The following is a 23513-nucleotide window of genomic DNA, read 5'->3' on the forward strand; positions in this document are numbered from 1 at the left end:
CCTTTCTCCCGTTTTCCTTCTGATTGGCTCTTCAATAGCAGCTTTGCCCCTTGTCCAGCACAGACGTTTAGTCCAAATAGGGCAATAATGTAGCATTTCTAGGACCATCACCTGCCAGCCAAGCCATGAACCCCCACCACCAACTCCCAGGAAAGCTGTCTGACTCCTCTTACGCCCCCACTAGCTCTGTTGACGTGAACAACTCCTAAGTCAGTGCTGAGGAGCCACGTTGGTCAAAGCTTCCTCTCTTCCTCTATCTTTGCATTCCAGATACCTGAGGAGGCTGGAACACTCTCTGTGTCCAGCATCCCTGAGTGCCAGCACAAAGTAGCACACTTCTAACCTGATGAAACTTCGCTTGCTTCTCCTTCCCTCACTTTCACTAAGGTTTTTGTGTTCTTTTGGCTGTGAATGGCTCCTGAAACTTAAATGTTCATTGTCCTGTATCTGTCCAGGCTGAACCTGGTCTTCTCTCCTGGCACTGCTGCACATAACACGGCACAAACTTTGGTTCATGCCCTTGCTCTTGGGGGTCTCTACAGCACCTTATATGATGCTGTATAGGCACAGCCACTTCTCTGCCTTTTGTAGTGTCCTGATACGCTCAGGGCAGTCAGGGTTGTGATTTTCTGGCGTTGCATCTGGGACAGATGGGACAGATCTGGGTTTCTGCTGTGGCTTTGAGGGGACACAGTCCTGATTGCTCGCTGGGAAAAAAGCCCCTGTTCTCCAGCATCCTAATGAAACTTAGATCCTGTAATAGATCCAGTGCCTCGCAAGATCACTGGATGACCAACCAACAGGTTGGTCACAGACAACACAAGTGACAGTGGCTCTCCTTGTGACTGGCACGGGGAGCAGCCCAGAGCTCTGTCCAAGCTCACAGTGCTGGGATCTGCAGGTGCTCCCAGCTCCTGGACACACAGCTGTGCAAATCCTGGCTGCACCTGGGGCTGTGCAGGCTGCTGTGCTCTTGATGCTCTGGCCTCCACTGTGGGCTGAGCTCCCTGACCGGGCTTTCCCTTGCCAAGGGTGGGAGTGGTATATCTCCAGCTGTCTTCAGGAACCTTGGAGGAACTTGGCTTTTGTTGTTATCTCTATCCCTCTGGTGATTTCAGCTGAAATTGGAAAGAGGGGGGAGCGATGTGAACAGACAGACAGACATGGAAACTGTGATTTCATGTGCCTGGCTTCCTGAGGAAACCTGGCTACAAATAGAAGTGAGATTTGGTGCTGCAAAGAGCTCCTGAGGAGACAGAGAAGACGGGGGAATCTGAGGAGAAGGAAGGGGTGGCTAACCTTGTGTTTGAGATAGGTAAAGAAGGCCTGGCACAGAGCTGGGCTCAGAGTCCCTTGCCTGAGGTCTGGGGGTCTAAAAGCCGGCCATCTGCTCAGCACTAGCATCCAGCTCCCTCTAGAGTCAGCCGTGCCAGAGCTGTGCCTCTGGACGTGGCTCTGCCGGGAGGTGCTACCACCCTTCCCCAGCCAGCAGCAGTCACACAGATGGATGGAGCATGCCAGGCTGAGCCCCCAGCCCAGCCCAACCTGCCCAGCTCCTGTCTAGTACCGTGCCTGAATTGCTCAGCTCAACGACCTGCATTCATATCAGTCTTTCCCTACACACCATCCCCATGGACGTCTCCACCTCTTCACCCCTGGATGGTCACAGGGAACTGGGGATGGGGATTTATCTCCTCTCCCTTGAAGCTTTCTGTTCCTGCAGGGCCCAGGGAAGCATCCTGCTGCACAGAAGACCCACAGGCAGCTACAAACCCAGTGCAAAAATAGTCCAGAGAGAGGAACAGACACAGGCATAGGGGAAAGCAATAGGCCTGTTAATTCCTCCCTCCTGGCCCCTTTGGGGCACCTCTGGGCACATACTTCCTCCCCAGGCTGCCCAAGAGCCTCAGGCTCATTAGCAGTGTTTTATTCTCCCAGCACTCATGGGAGATCTCTTCCCATTTTACTCAGAGCACAGGGAGATGCAGGGCTGCCCTGAGATCCCACAGGGAGTCTGCCAGCCAGGCAGCCTCGGGGCTGGCTCCTGGACAACGGGCAGGCTGTGCTTGTATCAGCAAGGGAGATGCACAGACAGAGAGGAAGGCATCAGCAGCCCAAGAGGAATCACAGAAAAAGAGCCTGATGCTGCTTGGTAAAGAAGAGACCAAAGGCAGGTGGTAAGGATAAAGAAATGGTCTGAAGACAGCAGCAAGTAGGAAGACAGTTGTTTAAAAAGCAGACAAACAACAACAAAAAAAAACTCAGTCCCAGATAGATGCAGCATTTCCCCCTTCCTTCTTATTTCCTGGCATATTCCTTGATGAGATCTTGAGTCATGGGAGAAAGGGACAACTTGACACTTGCACTGTAATCTCCCTGGCAAACGGTTCCAAGCTCATTTTCTGCAAGCTGCCCCCAAATTCATCCAGTGTGGTTGAAATTTTGTATCAGGGATGTTTTATTTTCTCTATTTGTCTGTTTATTTTGGAAAGTTGCTGGGGAAATTGTGGGAGGAGATTGATTTCATTGAAGAGATAGGATACTTGGAAAAATCAGTTGCAGACTGATAATTATTCTTACTTTTTAATGTCCTTTACAGAAACCAGGGTGGCCTGATGTGTGTTTTACTTGATCAGCTTCATGGAGGGCTTGTGCCTCTGACTATATTTGGAAAGGTTTTGATGTTTTTTTGTACTGATGCAATCAGGATTGCTGATGGCCTGGAAATCATTTTCCTGATGTGGAGATCTACAGGGTCATGGCTAGGGGATGCCAACAGGCTGTGCCTGTTTTGGAGTGGCAGAGCTGGGTGAAAGGGAGCAGGAGCCAGGCAGAGCCGGAGCAGGGAAGCGAGCCAAGGGTTTTCCAAGCAGCGTTTAAAGTGCCGTCACGCTATGCAGCCCTGAGTGGCAACCCAGTCCATGGACTTAGCAGCTTTCTCCACGGTTTAGATGTACAGCCAGTGCAGCAGAAGGGTCCTTTTCCTGCTCTGACAGGTAAATCTCACAGCTGTCAGGAGCTCACTTTTACCAAAGCTGTGCCACGGGGTCTGCACCAAGATCAGAAGCGAAGCCGGCGGAGCCCGTGGCTGCCCAGACAGATCCCCAGGCACCCTGTGCCTCCTTGCAGGGCTGCTGGTATCCGTTTTGTGTCCCTTGGCTGCGAGAAGCTGGACCTGTGATGGTCAGAGACAAGACGGTTTGTTTGTTTGTGTTTTCCTACAGCCATATCTTTTCCCAGTGCAGGCTTTGCCCAAGCTGTTGCTGTAGAGCAGGCTGCTGATTTCAGTGAGGCTCAGGTGTACAGGCTTGAGCACGGCCAGGCAGGGTCAGCAGCAGAGGAGAGGTTTGCTATTCCTCCAGAGATGGGGCCATGGCTGCAAGTCCCATGTATGGAGGATGGTATGCGGTGCTTTCTCCCAGGAAGATTGCAGTAGATTCCTCTTCTCCTGCAAGAAAAACTGGGGAAGGGGTGCTGTAACTTGGGGGCTTCAGGTTCCACTGTGGGGTAGGACAGAGTCTGCTTTTTTTGGGGCTTGCTATCTTTTCCCAGGGACAAGGTGGGGAGCAGCTGAGATGCTTTGAGCCTCTGTTTCTCTATCGTGCAGGCTGGCTATTCCTTGCAGTGACCACTAGCTGCTTCTTCATCAGTTTTTGGACCCTCTGGCTGAAGGGAGACTGTCTTTCTCCAGCCTGTGACACCTCAGGTGACACCTCTTGGCTTCAGCTGCCTTCCCTGTCTCTCCCTAGTGCAGGAAAAGGTCCTGTCTTGTCTAGCTCTGACTGTAGGATGGGAAAAGACCCTTTGGGAACCCCTGTGTTGCTGCCACATGCTTCTGGTTGTGTTCCCACATTGAGTTGAGGAGCAGCCGCTCTCACATCAAGAGCAAACTTTCTACTGGTCCCCAGCAAGCGACCAGGCACCTTGTGGGGAGAGGGGATGCTGCTCCGACCTCCTGCACGGCAGGGGCACAGCTGTGGGGCCACCTTCTCCCATCCAAGCTGGCAGTAAAGCGGCAGGAATGATGTTTGTGATGGAGCTGGTGTCGCAGTGGGGTGGGCACCGCTGGGTAGCACCAGAAACCGTGTGAACGCTGCTGTGCCACAGCTGCTCTGTACAGGTTTTCTGTGGGATGCTGGGAAAGGATTTCCACGTGGAAAGACCCTCAGTCCTTCTTTGTGTGGTCACTCATTCCTCCTTCCTTCCTTGCACAGTTCTTCTGTAATTAAAGTGTCTGGACCAGCAGTGTTTTTTCTTTTAGTGCTCCTAACAATAATGGTGCTTCTAGTGTGTGGTAGATGGTCTTAGACCCGTGTGGGATACAAAGCTTTAGGAAAATAACAGGGATACAGTGGATATTTCAGGGCTGAAGTGCCCCTATGGAGATGGGACTTTTGGGAGAAAAAGCTGTGCTCTTTTTAAATGCAGAGCAGCTTTCAGGCTCGCTTTGCATGCAGCAACCAGTCAGCCTGAAGGATCGATGCTGCCAGGGAAAGATCAGAGCAGAGTCTAAAAGGCTGTTTCCTCCCCATCTGGCAGCTCCTCAGCTGGGGGGCAGGAGCATGAGCTGGCAGCAGGAGCTCTCTCCTACCAATTTGTAAAACCTAGAGCTCCCACGTCCAGCAGGGAGGCAAATATCTCTGCAACCCTCCCAGCCCTGCTGTGGGCAGCAGCTGCCCTCCTGGTGTTCCACAGCGCCAAGGGGTGGAAAAAAGGCTGGACCGACACCCCTTGGCCAGGTCCTCCAGCTAAACTGAGCTGTTCATGGAGCCTCTCACAGGCTTTCCTCCCTGACTGTGCAAAAACACCTGCTGGCACCCCTGTGGTGCTGGTTTGGGAAGGGAAAGGGGCTCAGTGCCACTTCAGGACAGCCCAGGTTGGGCTCTGCCTCTCCCGGTTAGTTTTAGCTCTCCCTGGGAGCTCTCCTGCAGCACCAGGACAGTTCCCCTCCTGCAGTGGTAAAAAGGGCTCAGGGTGCTGTCCCCGTGCATCAGGGGCTGCTTATGGGCAGGGCAGAGCTGGCCCGGGACAGCATTTTGGGATTTTTCACCACACCTGTATGGCCAGCACCGAGGCTGAGAGCAGCCTGTGCCCTTGCCCTGTGCTGCCCCGATCCCTCTGGCCCCAGAGGCACTGGGGCAGTGCCACCAAGGCCACGAGCACCGTGGCAGGCAGGGTTTGCCAGGGCTGCCAGCCTGACACTGTGCATCAGCTGCTGCACACGCTTTTATTGCTGATGGCCAGCATGGGAAATGCAATTGAGACACCTTAATGAAAAGCTAACAAAGTTTGGTTTGTGGGGAGGGCTGCTCTTCAGGTAGCCCTGCTTCTCCTTACAGCACGTTGGAAATTATTTTTCTGGGAATATTCCTACGCTGTGCCACAGTGTGCTGACCATGAGCTGAGACTGTAGGCAAATGCAAAGCAAGACGGTCTCTAGGGACCAAGCTGTTTATTTTGGATTGTACAAATAAAGAATCGCTGTTGATTTAATAGCAGGTGCTTCTCAGAGATATTTTGAGTGTCAGGCTCTGGCTGCATGTATGTAACTAGCATGTTGTGGCCGAGCATTTTCTAGCCCTTCACAGTTCCTGGGCCTCACTGTGAATTGGTTTGAGTAGGAAAGCTGGTCGTGGCGTGTGAACCTGGCCCAATGGCTACACCACAAAATGCTGGAGGAAACACAGCAGAGTTTGGGGATGCTGCTGCTGCCCAAAGGAGGCACATTGGCATGGCTGGCAGGTGTCTCTTCCAAAGCTCCAGCCATTTCTTATCCCTCTCCAGAAAAGCCCCACATTTCTTACCTCCTGACATCTGAGGGAAAAATACTGTTTGTACATGGAGTGCTGGTTGGGGATGCCAGAAATATGGATTGCTCAGATGCAAGCCTCTAGGCCTTTTTTCCTCTTGTTTAAAGTAGTATCGGACTTGATTTCAAACAAACAAACAAATAAACAAATCAAAACAAAACCCAACTTATATTAGAATGTTTGAAAGGGGAAACACATGGTAAATAAAGTTCAAATTACTTATTCATTTGATTTTGTGGGTGTCTTTTTTTTTCTTTTCTGAATGAGACTTCCAGTACCCAAATCCTTTTAAGGCTGGAGAGTTGGTCCAAAGTGTGATGGGACTCTCCTATTCTTCATGACCTAAATCAGTGACCCAAAGCATAATATTTTTTCTAGAACCATCTGTTTTCTCTTCTTGCCAAGGGGATTTCACAATGCCTGATTGCTCTGAATAATTGTACATGTGTAGGGATAAGACTTGCCACAGGGAGAAAAATTAACTGAACAAGGACAGGTGGATGTTCTTGAGTTTTCTGAAGAAACTACTACCCTTTAGAAGGAGAGGGTGAAGAACCGTGCGACTGAGTAATATTTTATGCTCACAATGAATTTTTTTTAAACTTACATATTTAAAAAGGGAACAAAACTACATTTAGGAGCTATTTGGGATAAACAGAGTAGGTACCAAGCCAGCCTGTGTTTTGACAGCCCCTTTATCAAATGTCTCTGTGACTCGGTTTGGAGCAGTGCGAGACACCGGAGTACAGATGTTGGGTGACTAATTCATGCTTCAGCTAAATTTCAATGACCATGAATGCACATCTGTTTCAGCTTAGCCATCCACTGAGCAGCCTGCAACAAGGTGCTCCTCTTTACAAACATCATGCTTGCATTTTTTTCACTTGGGGCTTGTAAGCAGTGGCTACAGCTCACATTTGGGGGAGGAGAAGATACCCAGGCACTGTGATCAGGGGAGCAGTGAGTCTGGCAGTAAGAGCTTTTTTTGTAGCATTAGCAGGATTCACGATGCAAACAACTTCCTTTTAAATCTGTCTTCCTACAAGAGACTTGCTTTATCTTGTTCAATTTATCTGTTCTTATCGCCCAGCTCTCTGATTTGCTCACTTCCTCCACTATGTATCTTTTCCTTTTCTTAATTACAGTACCAGGGAGTGGTGTGGGGTTGGAGGCAGACCAACAGTTCCTGGTGAGAAAATGTCATTTATATGAAACCGTCCTGATAAATTCTCGGTGTTACTTTTCCAGACCGATAACCCTACTACAGCATCCGTAAATAAAAGCAAACGGAGGAGAGGGCTTTGCTGCACCATTACAGTGTCTCTTTGTGGAGCAGATCCCACAGCATGGGTGTGGGATGGTACCCACTGCTTCCTCCAGCCAGCTGTTGCCTTGCACACAGCCCTGTCGCTTAGGTGATGTGCCCCTGCCCTAAAGAGGAGTTAAAACCTTTCATGGCTGAGCTTTGTTGGGTTTTTCTTTCGGGGGTGTGGGGTTTTTCTGAGGAAAGTCAGCTCAATTTTTGTATTTCCCAGTGAAGTCAGAACCCAGAGGTATTGACATGCCCATTTTCCTCTCTTCATAGAAACATTTTTAACTACCATCTGATTAAATTAACTTGGATTGGAGAAGCAAGGCTCTCCTTGAGGAGAAAATACAGCTTTAATAACTAGGGATCTGGCTTTTATTGGCTAGTAAATTTGAGAATGTAACACTGAGCATGCTCAGGGGATTTTTTTTCACTAAACATCTCTTTGTACTTAAAGGCATCTGTTCTGTCGGTTTATGCACTGTTAACTAACTGCAAACCTCTTTAACAGCTCTTCTACATTGCTGGAAAATCCTGAGGCAGGACAAGGGCAAGTAGGGCTGTCATGCCTGATGACTGATGTTGTAAATGGAGTGAGAAAGGCCCTTGAAGGGGAAGCCGTCAAAGCTGACCTAGTGGGAAAAGAGCACAGGGACATGTTTCCTCTAGAAGCATGCCAAGAGAGCCAGGCTTCGATGCATATGGGGCTCTTTCCAGTTTTGGGAAGGTGCAAAGTGATGCACTGTGGAAGGAATGGCTCCAAAAGCATTAATTACAGGCTGCCCTTCTGGTGCACCTTATGACCAAGTTACTGTTAAGAGTAAGGTTTTGCCAGGGCTCAAGCTCACTTTGTGCAGATTTCTGATGTGGAGTAGATGCTTGGGAGGACTGTGAGCAAGAAAAGACTGTGAAATACACAGCTTACAGTGATTTAAAAGGTATAAAAGTATTTTTTAAACATGATGAGGGGATAGTACGTTTCCCTGTCCTCTCCTGCTCTTACCCTGAATTCCAGTGAGTGAGAAACACTTCTGCCAGCTGGGAAGCAGAACGATGGGCTTTAATTAGATTAGAGGAACAAGAAAATGCAATTGAACAAATAGGTTTTCAGCAAAGAGAAGGAAACATCATGGCAGCTAAAGGGGGTAGGTGCTAGCTCACTGGTGCCATCTGAATCCATCCTGGTTCAGATGACTGAACCAGAGGATTTCTACATGGAAAACATCGTTAATCATAACAAAATGGGCTCATCAGCTGTATCTTCTTGAGTAACGGGACAACTTGATCACATCTTTGGAGCAGAAAAATCTGTTATCTCTGGTTGGCCTCACTTAATGAAACTTTCCTTTTTGCCTCTTCAGGTTGAGGATGTTTGGGGCCTGTCTGGTGGAAGTGGCCATGTCGCGAGTATCTCACGCACACACCTTCCCAGTGAGCTTCCCTCTCCTGAGCCTTGTCCTGGTGCTGCTCTTCCATGCAGAGGGCACACACGCGGAGAGCCCCAGTGAACTGCCCGCCAACGACACCGAGGAGTGCGCTGGCTCCTACATCTGCAAAAAGGGTGTGATTTTACCAATATGGGAACCCCAGGACCCCTCGTTTGGGGACAAAATTGCTCGGGCAACGGTGTATTTTGTGGCAATGGTGTACATGTTCCTGGGAGTGTCCATCATAGCCGACCGCTTCATGTCCTCCATCGAAGTCATTACGTCCCAGGAGCGGGAAATAACCATCAAGAAGCCCAATGGCGAGACCAGCAAAACCACCGTGAGGATCTGGAACGAGACCGTTTCCAACCTCACGCTGATGGCCTTGGGCTCGTCTGCTCCGGAGATCCTCCTGTCCGTTATCGAGGTGTGCGGCCACGGCTTCACGGCGGGGGACTTGGGGCCAAGCACGATCGTGGGGAGTGCTGCCTTCAACATGTTTGTCATCATTGCAATCTGCGTGTACGTGGTGCCAGATGGAGAGATCAGGAAGATCAAGCACTTGCGAGTGTTTTTTGTTACAGCGGCCTGGAGCATCTTTGCCTACACTTGGCTTTACATTATTTTATCTGTGTCTTCTCCTGGGATTGTGGAGGTTTGGGAAGGCTTGCTCACCTTCTTCTTCTTCCCCATCTGTGTGGTGTTTGCCTGGATAGCTGACAGGAGGCTTTTATTTTACAAGTACGTCTACAAGAAATATCGAGCTGGCAAGCAGAGAGGGATGATCATCGAGCATGAGGGTGACCGGCCCTCCTCCAAGGCTGACATCGAGATGGATGGAAAGGTTGCTAATTCTCACGTGGAGAACTTTCTGGATGGGACACTGGTGTTGGAGGTGGACGAGAAAGACCAGGATGACGAGGAAGCCAGGAGGGAAATGGCTCGGATCCTGAAGGAGCTGAAACAAAAGCACCCAGACAAGGAAATTGAGCAGCTCATAGAGTTGGCCAACTACCAGGTCCTGAGCCAGCAGCAGAAGAGCAGGGCCTTCTACCGCATCCAGGCCACTCGGCTCATGACCGGCGCCGGCAACATCCTGAAGAGACACGCTGCAGACCAGGCCCGCAAAGCCGTCAGCATGCACGAGGTCAACAGCGAGGTGACCGAAAACGATCCTGTCAGCAAGCTCTACTTTGAGCAGGGCACCTACCAGTGCTTGGAGAACTGTGGCACCGTGGCTCTGACCATCGTCCGCCGGGGAGGAGACCTGACCAACACGGTGTACGTCGACTTCCGGACGGAGGACGGGACGGCCAACGCTGGCTCTGACTACGAGTTCACTGAAGGGACAGTGGTCTTCAAGCCTGGAGAGACCCAGAAGGAAATCCGTGTCGGCATAATAGATGACGACATATTTGAGGAGGATGAGAACTTCCTGGTCCATCTCAGCAACGTCCGTGTGAGCACCGAGGCCTCAGATGAAGGCGTTCTTGAGGCCAGTCGTGTCTCAACACTTGCCTGCTTGGGATCGCCCTCTACTGCCACCGTCACCATTTTTGATGATGACCACGCTGGCATCTTCACCTTCGAGGAGCCAGTAACACACATCAGCGAAAGCGTAGGAACCATGGAAGTGAAAGTGTTGCGAACCTCTGGAGCACGAGGAAATGTTATTGTGCCCTACAAAACCATTGAAGGCACGGCCAAAGGTGGAGGAGAGGACTTTGAAGACACCTGCGGGGAGCTGGAGTTCCAGAACGATGAGATAGTGTAAGTCAAGGTTTTATTTGTTTCTTACAGTCTCTGTTTCTCCTGAAGCGAAATGCACTTAACTCCCAGAGCTGTTCTGGAGGTGTTTGGGTGCCAGTGCACTGCAATAAACCATGAATGGCCTTAGGTGCTTTGGGGAGCCTGAAACACTGCGTGCCTGCCTTGCCAGCAGACTGGAGAGTGATGCCTGGTCAGGGGCACTCCATCCTTCCAGCAGCAGGGAGGTGGAGCTGATGTGGGAGCCATACCCGTGAGCTGAGCAGATCTCTACAGCCTCAGCAGTGGAGCAGAGAACAAAACCGAGGTGGCTGTGACCACAGAGGCACCAGAGCGTGTCCTGCAAAGGGGTGAAACTGAAGGTGTGAATTGTGGTACCTGCTTCCTCTTTCCTGCTGAGGCTCAGATCATCTGGTACTGCATCACAGCCTGTCCTATTGATGCTCTGCTCAGGGATTTGGTGAAGTTTGCTTCACCTCCTGTTCCAAAGGGTGCAGGCCTGGGTCACTGTCCAATACACGTCTTGAAAAAGCGTTGTCACACAGGGAAGCCTCATGGTTAGGATGCAACTGCAGCCACATTCAGCTGCTTGCAAGTGAAAAAAGGAGGCTGGAAACTATTGGAGGCTACTCCTGAGTGTTGCTATTTGAATGGTGGGGAAATTATTAGTGCTTATAAGTAGCCTTATTGCATTGTGTGGAGAACATAAATTTGCTCAGTAAATCATGGTAGAAAACATCTATCCGTGGGTATGCCACAAAGACATTTCCTTGCCCATCTGGTGCTCTGGGAGGAGTAAAGGTTGGGAGCTGTGTTGTTCCAGCCAAAGGCTCTTCCTGCAGTGAATTCTGTGCTTGCAGTTCTGTAGCACAAAAACACTGCATAGAACTGAAGGAAGTAACTGATAAAGGGCAGTGCTGTGTCGAGGGAGAACTAAATTATAGCTTGGGTGTTATTTATTGTGCTACTGGTCTCCTAGGAGCTGAGACAAACCATGGTGAGTGCCCAGAGTAGTCCTTGTGTTCTGTCTATCACCTGTATCAGCTGTGCCTGCACAGGAAGAATTAAATTTCTTCATAAAACTTCTTGAAGTAGATGGGGGGAAAAAAAATCTGATTTGTAGTTCTCAGGCAGGATTTATACCAGTTGGGATTTTGACTTCCCAGGAAAAACTTAGCAAAAACTTCACAGCTGTACAATCTGGAGGCCACAACAGGCATGTTGCCCACACAAGGGTCAAGAGCATGTGGCTCCTGACTCCTGAATGATAAATGTAGAAGAGAGGAATGCTGTTATTTGAATATTTATTTTATCATTTTGGGCGAAGCAGGGAGTTGTCTGCATAGATGCAACGAACTAGGCTATAAGGACATTTCCCAAAGGCTCTTTGCTTTTTACCCAGGTCACTCAGCACTAGCAAAACTGGGCTGGTGGCGGTCAGACTTTGATATTTGTTCCCAGCTCCCATGGGACACGACAGGTTTACATGGCAGGCCAAACACACGGCCACAGGCACTCAGAGGGGCTTGGACTACGCCTTGCCTTGGATCCACCACTGTGGCCAGCATCTCTGTGCTGTGCTCCACCCAAGACCTGTGTCTGTGCTGCCTCTCGGTGCTTGGGCTGCGATGAGGCGAGGTGCTCTCCCTGTGCCTGCTTGCCTCTGGTGGTGGCCTTCCCTCCTCTGAGCTGTTCACTGCTGACTTGTGCCAACAGCCCGGTAACCAAGGGGTGTGCTGGAAGCGAGATGGCCACATCCTGTGAGATCAGTGCTGGTGTGCCCTCACCAGGGCTGCAAACCTCCTCCTTCCTCTTCTTTCCAGCTGCCAGAATGTGCACAGCAAGCAAGAAACAGGGGAAAGCAGCTTTCTTAGAAACCCAGGCGAGCTTCTTCTGTGCAGATGCCATTGTATCTCTGTTGCCTTTAATCTGTCTCTCCCAGGAACCACAGTGAGTGATGGTACCTCAGAAATGTCCACAGCTTGGGGCCTGGGTGTCAGGAGGTGGTGACTGCAGGGACAGATGCTGACCAAGGGGCTTTCTCCATTCAGGAGGGAGAGGACATGCACAGAATGACACCAGTGGTCCATATTCCAATCTCTCAGTGTGCCTGAAAGGTAGTAGGTATTAATCTAAAACCCAGCTGCTACAGTCTGTGTTCAGGTGCCAGATCAATCTGAGTGGCAGAACATTTCCTGCAGGTCCATGTTTTTCCTGGACACAAGTTTAGAACAACCCTGCAGCACAGAGGCAGAGTGTTCCTGATGCTGAGCTGCTGCTTACAAGCATCCTCCCCTGGAAGAATTTCGTCCAATAAAGACAATATACTAGCACAATATGTGGATTATGGAGCTAAAGACTTTTTGCTCCATCATTGCTTGATGGTGCTGTACTTTGCTTAAGCCACAGTTATGTAGAATGGTGCAATTCCCCAGCACATTGGATTCAGTAAAGTTCTAAAATTCCAGGTTTTCCCATGCTCTGATGGCCAAGAGATGCCTTTGCTGCCCTTTCTAAAGGTCTTTAGTGCCTCTTCAGTTCTGGCATTCAAGTCTGAATGAATCAGCTTGATAAAAGTGAGTAAAATGCATTTTTCTGGGGCAGTATAACAATAACAAAGGTAGGGCAGTAAAGGGAGATATGAAGATGAAAGAAAAGCATGCACATGCCTCTATTATTAGAGGCCTGGCTTGCTGGTAAGTCCCAGTAAAATTAGAAAGCTCTGGGAGGGCCCTGATCTTCTGGAGACCGTCCTCTGGTTCCCAAAAGGCCTAATTATGTAACATGTTGTTTGTTTGCAGTGTCCAGAGAGACTTTCCCATTTTGCAATCTGTTGATGTCCCCCCTTCCCAGAGTACACAAAATATCAGTTTAATTGCTGAAGCCATGCTGCTCCTGTGCATTTAAACAAACATCTCATTCTGATGCTACCAAAATAAGATGTGTAATGGAGAAGAAATTGGTCCTCCTGTGGAACATTTAACCCAGCACTGCCTCTCAGAGTGGTTCTTTTCTGCTCTGGTCCCTGGAGCACAGCTTGTGGACTCAATGGACGTATGTTAGGGAATGAATGAAGCAGCTTTTAAATGGGGTTTGCATGACACATTGCTCCAGGCTTCTTGTGAAAAGGTGTCTGGGTCTCAGTGAGGCTGCAAAGGTACCTGGGGCTCTGAGACATCGGTAGAGGTGCTGTGATTTAAAGTGTAAGAGAGCCTTCCCTCTGGTCTCACCCTCAACAAGGTGGCCCCAGCCCTGTCTTGCATCTCCATTAATGATTAAAGCTTTCTGCATGAGAACATGGAGAAGATGTGCAGTTGTAGGCCCTTCCTGCCCCCCCATCTACTACAGCTATTGTGATCATAGAAAAGGTCACTGGTTCATCCAGCCAGTGTATTTTTATCTCCTGACTGAATGCTAAATAATTCAAAAGAAGTCCAGCTTCCTATATTAGAGGAGGAAGAAATCGTTCCCTTGGCTGACATCCCATCAGCTCTTCTCCTTTCTGTCTGGAAGCATTAGGAGGAGCACCTCTTCCAGATGTGGCTGCAAAAAAACATGTTCAAAAAACAACCTTTTTATAAGGATAACATTGCACCTAGAGATCTGTTACAGTCTGCACGCCAGATGTCTGCACACACACCCCAAAAGAAAAGATTTTACTGCATTAATGTCAGTGAGGAAGATGGTACATATGGACAACCAATTAAACTCATATTTCACCTATGCAGTCACACCTGTAAATGTTTGGAAAATCTTATGTCAAATGATCTTGCTGTTCATAATATGCAGTTTAGTTGTTTTTATACAAGACTGCATATTTAGGAAATTACACTCTTTGCCCACTGAGTTTGATTTGTCCAAGTCAGTTTTAGCATTTCTCTGGAAGCATAAATTTAGGAGCTGAATATTAACAGAGACACAAACATCCTCTGAATTTATTTTTTCTTTTTGGGCAAGTGTCCCCAGAAACCACATGGGATCCCTCCCAAGAGCCCTTTAAAAATGTCAGTGTCAAAAAATATAGATGGTGGCAGGAGGGGAACCAAGTGGTACTGCTTTTTTAAGTGCCCCTTTTCTTTTCCAAAAAGAAGTTGGGTCAGGTATTTCTAAAGAAACAGCAAAAACAATATCCTGACTCAGCCCTGGCACCCCTCTGTATCAGTTTTTCATCTGTGGCCTGCAGCTTCAGAGATAAAAGGTAAAGCCTCCAGCATGAGGAGCCTTGCAGTAGGCTGCAGCTGAAGAGCAGGATACCTTCTGATGTGGCAGAGAGAATGCTGCAAACCGGGCTGGAAGGGAAGCAAACAAACATTCCCTGTTCCAGGTTTCACTGTTGAATGCATTTTCTACTCCTCTCTGTGGTCCCACTTTGTTCAGCTGGGTCAGTGTGCATCCCCTGACTCAACAGCCCCCCTTGCACTGCTTTAATGTCTGGCAGCACAGTGGGAGACATCAAAGGAGACCAAACAAAGATTAAACTCTTGTTTGGCCTGCTTCCAGAGCCCAGCATGGGCTTTGCAGAGTACTCTCCCCTCGCCACTGGAATCCTGCCTGGCCCAGTGGGATTTGCAGATGGTAGAGATACGGACAGCTGGATCTAGGGCTTGGATCCTTGGCAGGAGCACTGGGTGCTCCTGGTCCATCCAGCAGAGATCCCTCCTGTGGGAGGTGGCCCTGGCCAAGGCCCACAGCAGGGGTCTGAGCAGGTGTGTTGCACCACCATGGGGCATGGATGGGGCCTGTTTCCCTTTTGAGGAGGAGAAGTTCTCTGGGCCTGAAATGTATAATTTCTTTGGTTCCTGAAGGCCAAAAGGTGGTTGTCGCCTCTCCAGAGGGGAAGATACAGCTCTAACAGGGTCAGTTGTCTTTTCTTTTTTCTCCTCTTCATTCAAACAATGCTGAGTCTTTCCCGAACGCTCTTAAAATATTTGCCTTAATATCTCCCAGGCATGGGCATCTCTCTTAAACTGCTGTGCTCTTGCCTCAGCTGCGTGCTCAAGCACGTCTCTGTCAGGAGTAAGGCCACATGATGTCCACAGACCTTCTCCTTCCTGCTGTGCCCAGGACACGGCAGGTACAGAAAAACTCATTCCCAAGTGCCACGTCACGTCTCAAGCCCCTGAAGGGCAAACTCACAGCTCCGAGTGGCTCCGAGTGTGCCGTGACTCCGTTTGCTCCCCAGGGTGAAGCCACTGAGGGTGCTCCTGTGGCACTTCATGGTGGCCGTGTGGGACAAGTCCTGCCCGGGGCTCCCTCGGGGAGGGTGAGCACGGGATGCAGACGGTGCCGTTTGCCCAAATAAGTCAGGAAATCCAGGAACTTGATTGCGTGATGTCCCCTGTGGAGGGGATTAGGCAGTGAAGTCGTGTTATTGGACAAAGCAAGTTGTGCCAGCACATCACTGGGGGTGAGTGGCGGGGGGAGAAGGGTGAGGACAAGAGTTAGCTGAAGAACTGACACAGTTTTTGTCCTTGAAAAACCAATGTTTCCTTATTTGTAATGAACTGTTGTTGGCAATTTACTGCTGCCAGCTGCATCTCTGTGGTTGATTAAGGGAGCTTGGATCTTAAATATGTAATAACTCCCTAAAAGCCACTGAGAGGTAGTTATTAGCTTCATCAGGGCCTGTGTACACATCCGCTGCGCTCCTTTATGAAAAGGCTACCTATTAAATGCATTGTAGTGATTCACAAAATGCAGGATCTAGGCTTGTTTTAAGAAATTAAAACAACAGCCCTAGCAAACCTTGTTGGCACAGGAAAGTTACTTCGGAGTGAAGCACTCCTCCACAGCTCCCTGATGGGGAGACAAGAACAGGGGGTAGGAGAAGTCCTGTGTCTTTCTGCAGAGCCTTCTTTCCCTGGCATGTGCTTGAGCACCGCTGGGAGCAGCATCGGCACCAGCAGGTTTTTACTACAGAACAGGCACCTATCCCTCTCCCAGCTGTACACACGGGATCCCTGGCTGTGGCAAATCCTCCAGCAGGGAGAGGAAGTCCATTTGTACACAGGATCCCAGTGCAACTGGAGTTCACATTGGGCATTTGCCTTGGGAGTAGGCTTCTCTCCTCTGACACTTAGCCCTGGGGTTTGAACTCAATGGATGGCACTCAGTATTCTTCCAGCAGCAGGGCTGAATCTGAGGGCTCAAAATGAGAGTGACAGAACAAAAAGCAGACAGCTGACCACAGCCAGCATGCAAGCATCTGTACAGATGGGCAGAGAAACATCTGCTGCCATCCAAAGCCAAACAGAGAGGAGAAGCAGCCCCTCCTCAGAAGGAGAGGCTGAGCCTGGAGGCATCATCCCACATGCTGCAGGCAAATGAGTGTGATCAGCCAGCTCTTTGCTCTCAGGGGGATGTGATGTTACCCTGCCCTTGTCAGATGCACCGTCTTCCAAGTCTGGATTTGGCTTCTGTGTGTCTGCACTCTGCTCTGCTCACACCAGGGACAAAATCATGTGTCCACTAGCAAGGACATGCACATCACTGCCATTCAAGGGGGTCCTGTCCCTCGTCTCTGCTCCTTCCCCTTTTCTCCAGCACCACAGGGGAACTGTTTTAGCTTAACCCTCACAGTCTGGTCTTGCTGAACCAGCTGTGTTTTCCCAGTATTCTCAAATGAGGAGCTTTGGTTAACAGCCTCTCACAGCCACAGTGTTTGCCATGGTGTGTGCATGGCCTCGCTGCACTGGTGCTATGGGGTATGTCCTCCTCTTTGCAGTCCTGAGCGTGGCTGGAGTTAAGGTCAGTCCTCTCCAAGTCATAAATGCCAGTTAGCCTGAGGAAATCTTGGGAGATATCAAAAACTCCACTAAAAAAGTTTCTGACAATGACATTAGAGGCACTGCGCTGGTTTCCAAGAATGGCAGTGCTGGATCCTGGGTGACAACAAACAGTAACAGCATTCTCTGTTTTAAAAATATCTTAGTGTAAGAGAGAAAATATTCCCACTGCTGTGTAAGTAAGAGGGTGACCAGCATGAGCCTCCTCTGCCCATTCCCTATATGGTTCCATTTCCATAATGTCTGGACTGCTTCCTACACAATCAAAGTAACAATCAAACGTGCCTGGCAGTGAGAAACAAAGCAGCAACAAAGAATGGGGGGCAAAGCTGGATCCCTGTGAACTGGGTGCTGGAAGGAGAGACGTGGAACTGATGGCATATCCCTTCCCCCTTTCCAGGGAGAAGTCCTCTGAGTGCAGATGGCTGGGGACAGGGGTAGGGCCCAGCTCAGTGGGGTCCAGTGGGGATACTACCTCTGGAGTTTTTCGAGGGATGGTTTAAATTTTCTGGCACTGTTATCAGGAGGCTTCTTTGGAGGGCTTGAGTGATTCCTCTGGTTATTTGCTCCCATTAAAACACTCTGATGTGTGGTAGTCACGCACTGTGCTATTTTGGGGTCAGGCAATATGGCTCTAATTCAACCACAAGCCCAGTACACCCCGCAGGAGACCCCTGTCCCAAGGGCCAGATGCACTGTCACCAGGTGGCAAAGCTGTTGTCTTGCTGGCTGGGACAGAAGAAGGACATGAAGACAAAAAAGGATTGATTTGCTCAGAGTTCTTTTCCAAACTTGGTTGCTTGCTTCCTAGTAAGAAACTCATTTTGAGACGTGCTTGCATGCTCCTGGTTTAATTTGTCAGTACACGTGAGCCTAAAGAACAAAATAGTTATACGTGTGTTTTTGCAAACTGGAGTAGAAATTTATGGATCTATGAGCACTCAGCAGCCCCCAAAACTACCAGGCAGGCTCTCAGCATCCCCCCTGATGCCTGGCCTTCTCCCTGGTGTTTGCCCTCTCATCTCTGTACTGCTTATGTGGCCCTGGCTCTGGCATCCCCTGCCCCAAAACCTCCCCCGTTGCATCCTGAGCACCAGTGGTGTGACAGATGACTTATTCTGGCATGCCTTTGGATAAGGGCAGGCAACACTGCTGTCTGGAGACCGTGGACGTTGTGCTCCGAGGAGCTGTGTGTCCTCGGCCCCAGCCCTCCGTCCTCCCTCGGTGACGCCACTGTGCAGCCCAGGCTCTGCTGTCCTCGCGCCGCACAGCTCTCGCAGAAATTCACAGCCCTGTCACAGCCTATGAGGCAGAAAAAAAGCCAGTTCTGTAGGGAGTCTGGAATGAATTGAGTTGCAGCAAGCAGGGGAGAGACGCCCTGGTTTCATTGAGAAGAGGAGGCTTGATCTGAAACAAAACCTGTTACTTTGGCTCAGGCAGGTAGGGAGCAGGTTTTACCTGGCACCAGAGTCTGCACAGGAGCCAAGTGTTTGCTTGGTTCAGTAGATTTCCATTCACACTTTAGGTCTGGTTATTGAAATTTATCTTCCTCCTTAGTGACTGGGTATGTGGCAGGACCTAGGGGAGTAAGAAATCACCCCTACACAGGGCAAAAATAATGTAAACCTAGTCAGTATCAATGACCCAGGCATGTATCATCCCGGGAATAAGGAGGGAAGTGTAGCAGTAGATTTACCTGACTCATGAGCTCTCTGGTGACCTGGAACTCAGAAAGACTCACACAAAAATCTGAAAATGGGTCAGTTTAGTAGAGAGGATTGTAAGAGAGAAGTGTGGGAGGGTTGGGTCAGAATCAGGCTGAGCATAAACTGGACAAGAATTGGATGGGAAGGAGATATTCTGGACATCCATGCCTTAGCAATGCAGAGGAAAAAGGGGAAGGGGAGCTGAACAAGAGATTCTGCCAAGAAGCAGGTCCCTCTGTGGTGTCTGTGATCAAGAGGCCTGGGGGTGTAGGACAGAGATGATGCAGTGTGCCTGTCCTCAGACCAGAGGGCACACGGAAATCCAGCCTTGTGCTGTAAGGGGAGTGCATGGGGGGCTCTTAGCAGTCCCTCTGGAAGCTTTCCTGGGCAATAGGTGACATGTGCAGACAAGCTCAGAAGCTGCCTTCAAAAGCAGCTCAGCCAGATTAGGTCTGCTTTTGTACCTAAAAGAGCCTAGAATAAATCAACACGTTATTTGTAAGTGCCTCAAAGATAACAAGGAGATGAATAACAGCCAGCATATATTTGTCAAGAACAAATCTTATCAAGCCAACCTAATTTCCTTTTATGCCAGCCTTTTGGGTAAGGGAGAAGCAGTGTTGTCATATCACTGAGCTTCAGAAGGGCTTTTAATGTTGTCTTGTTTAGCACTGTCATAAGCAAGCCCTGGCTAAATGGGCCACTGGGGTGATGGGGTCTAATCTGTCTGGAAAGAGAAATGTGTCACTGGATGGAGGTGAAAAGGTGTTCAGTAGGTGCTTGTCCTGAAATGGAGCTTGTTGGGCATGGGAAAGAGAAAATTTGTGTTTTAGCTTGCACATAGAAAGAGAATAGAGTCTGAAAGCATTATCAGAGGAGGACGGAGATTTACAGAGATGTGAATTAGCCTGAACAGAAGAAAGACACTGTAAAGTGCTTGTGAAAGAACAGCCATAAACACAAATTCAAGTGGGAGAGGAACAACCAAGTCAGGGGGTGCCATTATGACCTGGCAGCCAAATCTGAGCTCACAACACCATGCTCCTGCAATGAATGGGACAGATGCCATCCTGAAGATATTCAAGAGGAGGGTATCCATCCTTGTGCTTTCTCTTGGGAGAGTGGGTGGTCTCTGTCAAGAGCAGAAGACAGCTTAGAATGCACTGCCCAAAACCTTACTGAAGGTATCAGGTGTGTTGTCTCCTTTAATACACTTTGGGCCAGATGAGGCCTTGGGAACTCTTTCTCTCCTCTTGCTATGTGCTAGCCAGGCAAAAGTGTTCATCGTGTGAGCTGCACTTCAGCCAGGTGGCCCCTTGTCCTGCAGGGTCTTCTGCCACTAACCTGTGGTGGGATAACATGCAAAGCAACCTACAGATGGAGCAGAAAGACCAAATGCACACATGGAAGCTGCCCAGCTTCCCTGTGGCCACCCACTCTGGGCTCCTTGCTCTCAGGGGACATCTGGGGCAGGGGCAGTGCCGTTGTCTGTCTCCTCTGCTAATAATTAAATGCAATCCAAGCTTCCCTGCAGGAGATCCCTGTCCCCATGGAGGAAGAAGCAAGGCTGCACAGATTAAGGAAGCTAATTAGAGGGGAAGAGAGCATTGGTACTGAGGCCCCAACAGTAAACTTTGAAATCTAGATAAGGGAGCAATATTTAATTATATACAATTAAAGCACCGTATCTTGGCCCCCTGAGAACTGGCAGTCCTGGAAAGCCCTCACAAAGGTGCTAATGAACAGATCTGAAGGCAGCAGTAGGCTAGGGGCTATGCTTATCAAACTTTACCTGGGAAACACACCTGAAGAGAAGAGCTCGGAAAATTCCCTTGGACCACTCCCCCCTTATTCCTGCACGAAGTCCTCCCTCTCCTAGAGCAGGTAATGGGAACTGGAAGGGAGATTGCTCTGCTCTTACATGCAGCTGGGCAAGACCATGGCAGGCACCTACACAAGGAAAGGCAAACCTGAGAATATAGGGGAAGTCAGAGAGGGTTGTAAATACTCGGTCTGGGAAACAGCCTTTGTGCTCTTTTCTCCCAATGTGCAGGAGAAAAATCTCCTGCCCCTGTGCCTGTCAGCCAGGGGTATCCTAGAATCTCCAGGGACCACCATGCCAATGTTCCCCTTTGCTCCACAAATCCTGCAAAGTTACCTTTAGTTATTTTCCTGCGAGTTCCCTCTAGCCAGTAAAGCAGCTACTTCCCCTCCCTGCTCCTTTGCTGCATCATGTATATAGTCCCTGACTTCTGATCCTTTCACCTGTCCTCTTCAAGGCAGGAGGGCAGATTGGTTTCCCTGCAGAGTGCCTGCCTTGTGCTCAAGCATTCCCTGTTGCACTGTGCCAGCTGAGCCAGCAAGCTTTGTGGACTGCAGCAGCAGCTCTCATCCCACAGCTGCTGCTGGGTGTTAGTGCAGAATCACAGCGGGGGAAAGCTTGGATGGATTTATGTTATCTGACAGATTAGAACTGCAGAACCAGCCTCAAGTTATCCAAAATTCCTCTTCCTCAGCATCTTCAAACCCTTAAGGAAGGCTTTTAGTTCAGCCTTAGCTGCCAGAGGAAGTGGTTCCTGTTCCAATTTGTGAATATGAAGTGCCAGAGGGCTTCTACCCTCCGAAGGCAGTAGCTTTGAAAAGCACAGGTGAAAGCCTAGGGCTCCTGTCCCTGCATCCTTGTCGCCTGTTCTTGTTGAGGAACACACCTAGTGCAGGTCTCTCGTTGTGCAGCTGCAGTGGAAGCTGCAGGTTGTGCCCAGGCTGGGGGAAATGACTGGAACTTCAGGCAAAGGAGCTGTGACCTGGTGCCAGCCCTTTGACAAAGGGGACGAGGACCTGCAGCACTGGCTGGGGGTGGCCAGTCCCCTGGAGGCTCTACAGAACCCAAATAAACAAGCATAAGACCCCAAACAGGTATCAAGTGTAAGGGGCATAAAGAGCACGAGGGGAATGGCTGCACAGACTGCAAGGGCACAGAAGCCCAGGGATTATTCCTTCACTGACCCTAGAGGCACCAACTCAGGCTGCTACAGTGTGACTGCAGCTCCATTAAATTACTTCAAAGAGCCAGACATCTGCAGGAAACCTGGGACTGAAGGGGTGAGAGAATCATGTCTGACTGTGTGAGTGTAGTGTGGGGTGGGAACCAAGCTGGGCACACAAGGGCTCACTGGAGCCTCCTGCTGCAAAGAGGCTTTGGTCCCAGCAGGGAAAGTCTTGGGTGGTGCAGCTCTAACTCGCAGAGCAGCTCCTGAATGGTCAGACAGAAAAGATTCCTTAACAATCTTTTGCCTGGCCTTTGCCCCCACATTCTGCTTGCAAGAAACCGTTCTCCTTTCAGTGTGCAAAGCCCATGAGTCACATCTGTGATGTTGCCACAAACAGCTTCCTTCCCTGGTGATACAGCTGCTAAAAATGACCCGAAAGTGATGCCCATGCCATTGAGGTTCATTTCATTTGTCTGAGCCTTTCTGGTGATGTTTTCCTCTGCTGTGCCAAGAGCTAAAACCTCAGGGCACCCTTCACTCATTGTGTTTTAGGTGAAAATTAAGTTTCTTGTTGAATCCCAGGACTACAAGAGCTGTGATCTTAAGAAAAACACTAACTAATATCTAGAGTACCCTGTCTGGTCCTTGGTGTGCCAGGGAAGAAGTGCTTTGGGAGAAGAATTGCTCTCAACTGCCAGTCCTCTAGAGGTGGAAGGAAAGGTGGAAGGCTTAAGTTGCTTCTCAATTCAAGCATTCCTACATTAGTATGAATGAGCATGTTGGTGTCTTGCAAGTACACAAACAGATTTCCACAAAACACTTGCTAATGAACCAAGCCAGCAGTCTGTCCTTTCAGTGATTTGTGGGGAGTCGGTAAAAGACTCAGCCTGGGGAGCTCATTACCCTGCTGAAGGAGTGCATTTTTAGGGGAGATGCTGGGAAGCTGTTAGCTGCCAGCTGTGAGGCAGGTCCAGAGGCTTGGTAGTGCTGGGAGGAAGCCTGGGAGAGGAGATGTCCATTGCTTTTGTGGGCACAGGGCTCGCTCACAATGAGAATAATTTCTCTTTCTGTGGTTGTGGGGCGCGAGAGGGGCCGATTTCCACCCCTTATCTCTGCTATCTCAGGGCCAGGCACGCTGATATTGTGCTGAGGTCTCAGGTTTCTGTTGTGAAATCAGAACAGCAGAGTCAGCACCAGTGACAAGGGAGAGCCACAGCAGCCTACTTAACCACACACCCCATATAAACCAGAGGCCTTCTGGAAACTACAGGCACACTCCTGGGGCTTAAAAATGCATCAGAGCAAGTGTGGCACTGCTCAGCCACTGCTCTGCCCCATGGGCACAGGTCATTTGTCACCTGCAGCTGTTGCTCAGCGCAGCCAGCTACCCACACCACTGCCCTTCCCTCTGGGCTTGTGTCTTGGTTTGAAAAGACAGGTGTCTGCTAAGGAAGGCAGAAATTTCCTTGAAATGGAAAAAAATGTAAACCAACCCCCCCACCCCAAATTATTATAATCTTGAAATCAAGGTGCTCTCAAGCAAAAATATGGGATGAGGAATAACAGCTCTTTACTAAGGAAACTTTTTTTTAAATGCAGTAGTAAAAAAAACCAAACAAACAAACAAACAAAAAAACCTAACCCACTGACAGAGTTAGAAAACAGCTACAACCTGACACCCTGTTTGTCAGGGTGTTGGTAGCAGTCAGATTGGCTGCA

The 23513-nt window shown here is 49.5% G+C and overlaps 1 protein-coding gene across 8 annotated transcripts in view; it reads left to right on the top strand.

Moving 5' to 3' along the window:
- SLC8A1 (solute carrier family 8 member A1) overlaps nucleotides 1-23513 on the top strand; it is a 131476-nt gene that overhangs the window by 17917 nt on the left and 90046 nt on the right. For all 8 annotated transcript variants that reach the window (XM_088052551.1, XM_088052556.1, XM_088052554.1 and 5 more), the window contains one exon: nucleotides 8481-10316. In XM_088052551.1, coding sequence (XP_087908677.1) covers nucleotides 8488-10316 — 1829 coding nt within the window. In that variant the 5' untranslated portion in view covers nucleotides 8481-8487. The remainder of the gene's footprint in view (nucleotides 1-8480; nucleotides 10317-23513) is intronic.

Source organism: Pseudopodoces humilis, chromosome 3 (genome assembly GCF_049639895.1).
Source record: "Pseudopodoces humilis isolate 2021_Gansu_Grassland_sample_001 chromosome 3, ASM4963989v1, whole genome shotgun sequence".
Taxonomy (NCBI): Eukaryota; Metazoa; Chordata; class Aves; order Passeriformes; family Paridae; genus Pseudopodoces; species Pseudopodoces humilis.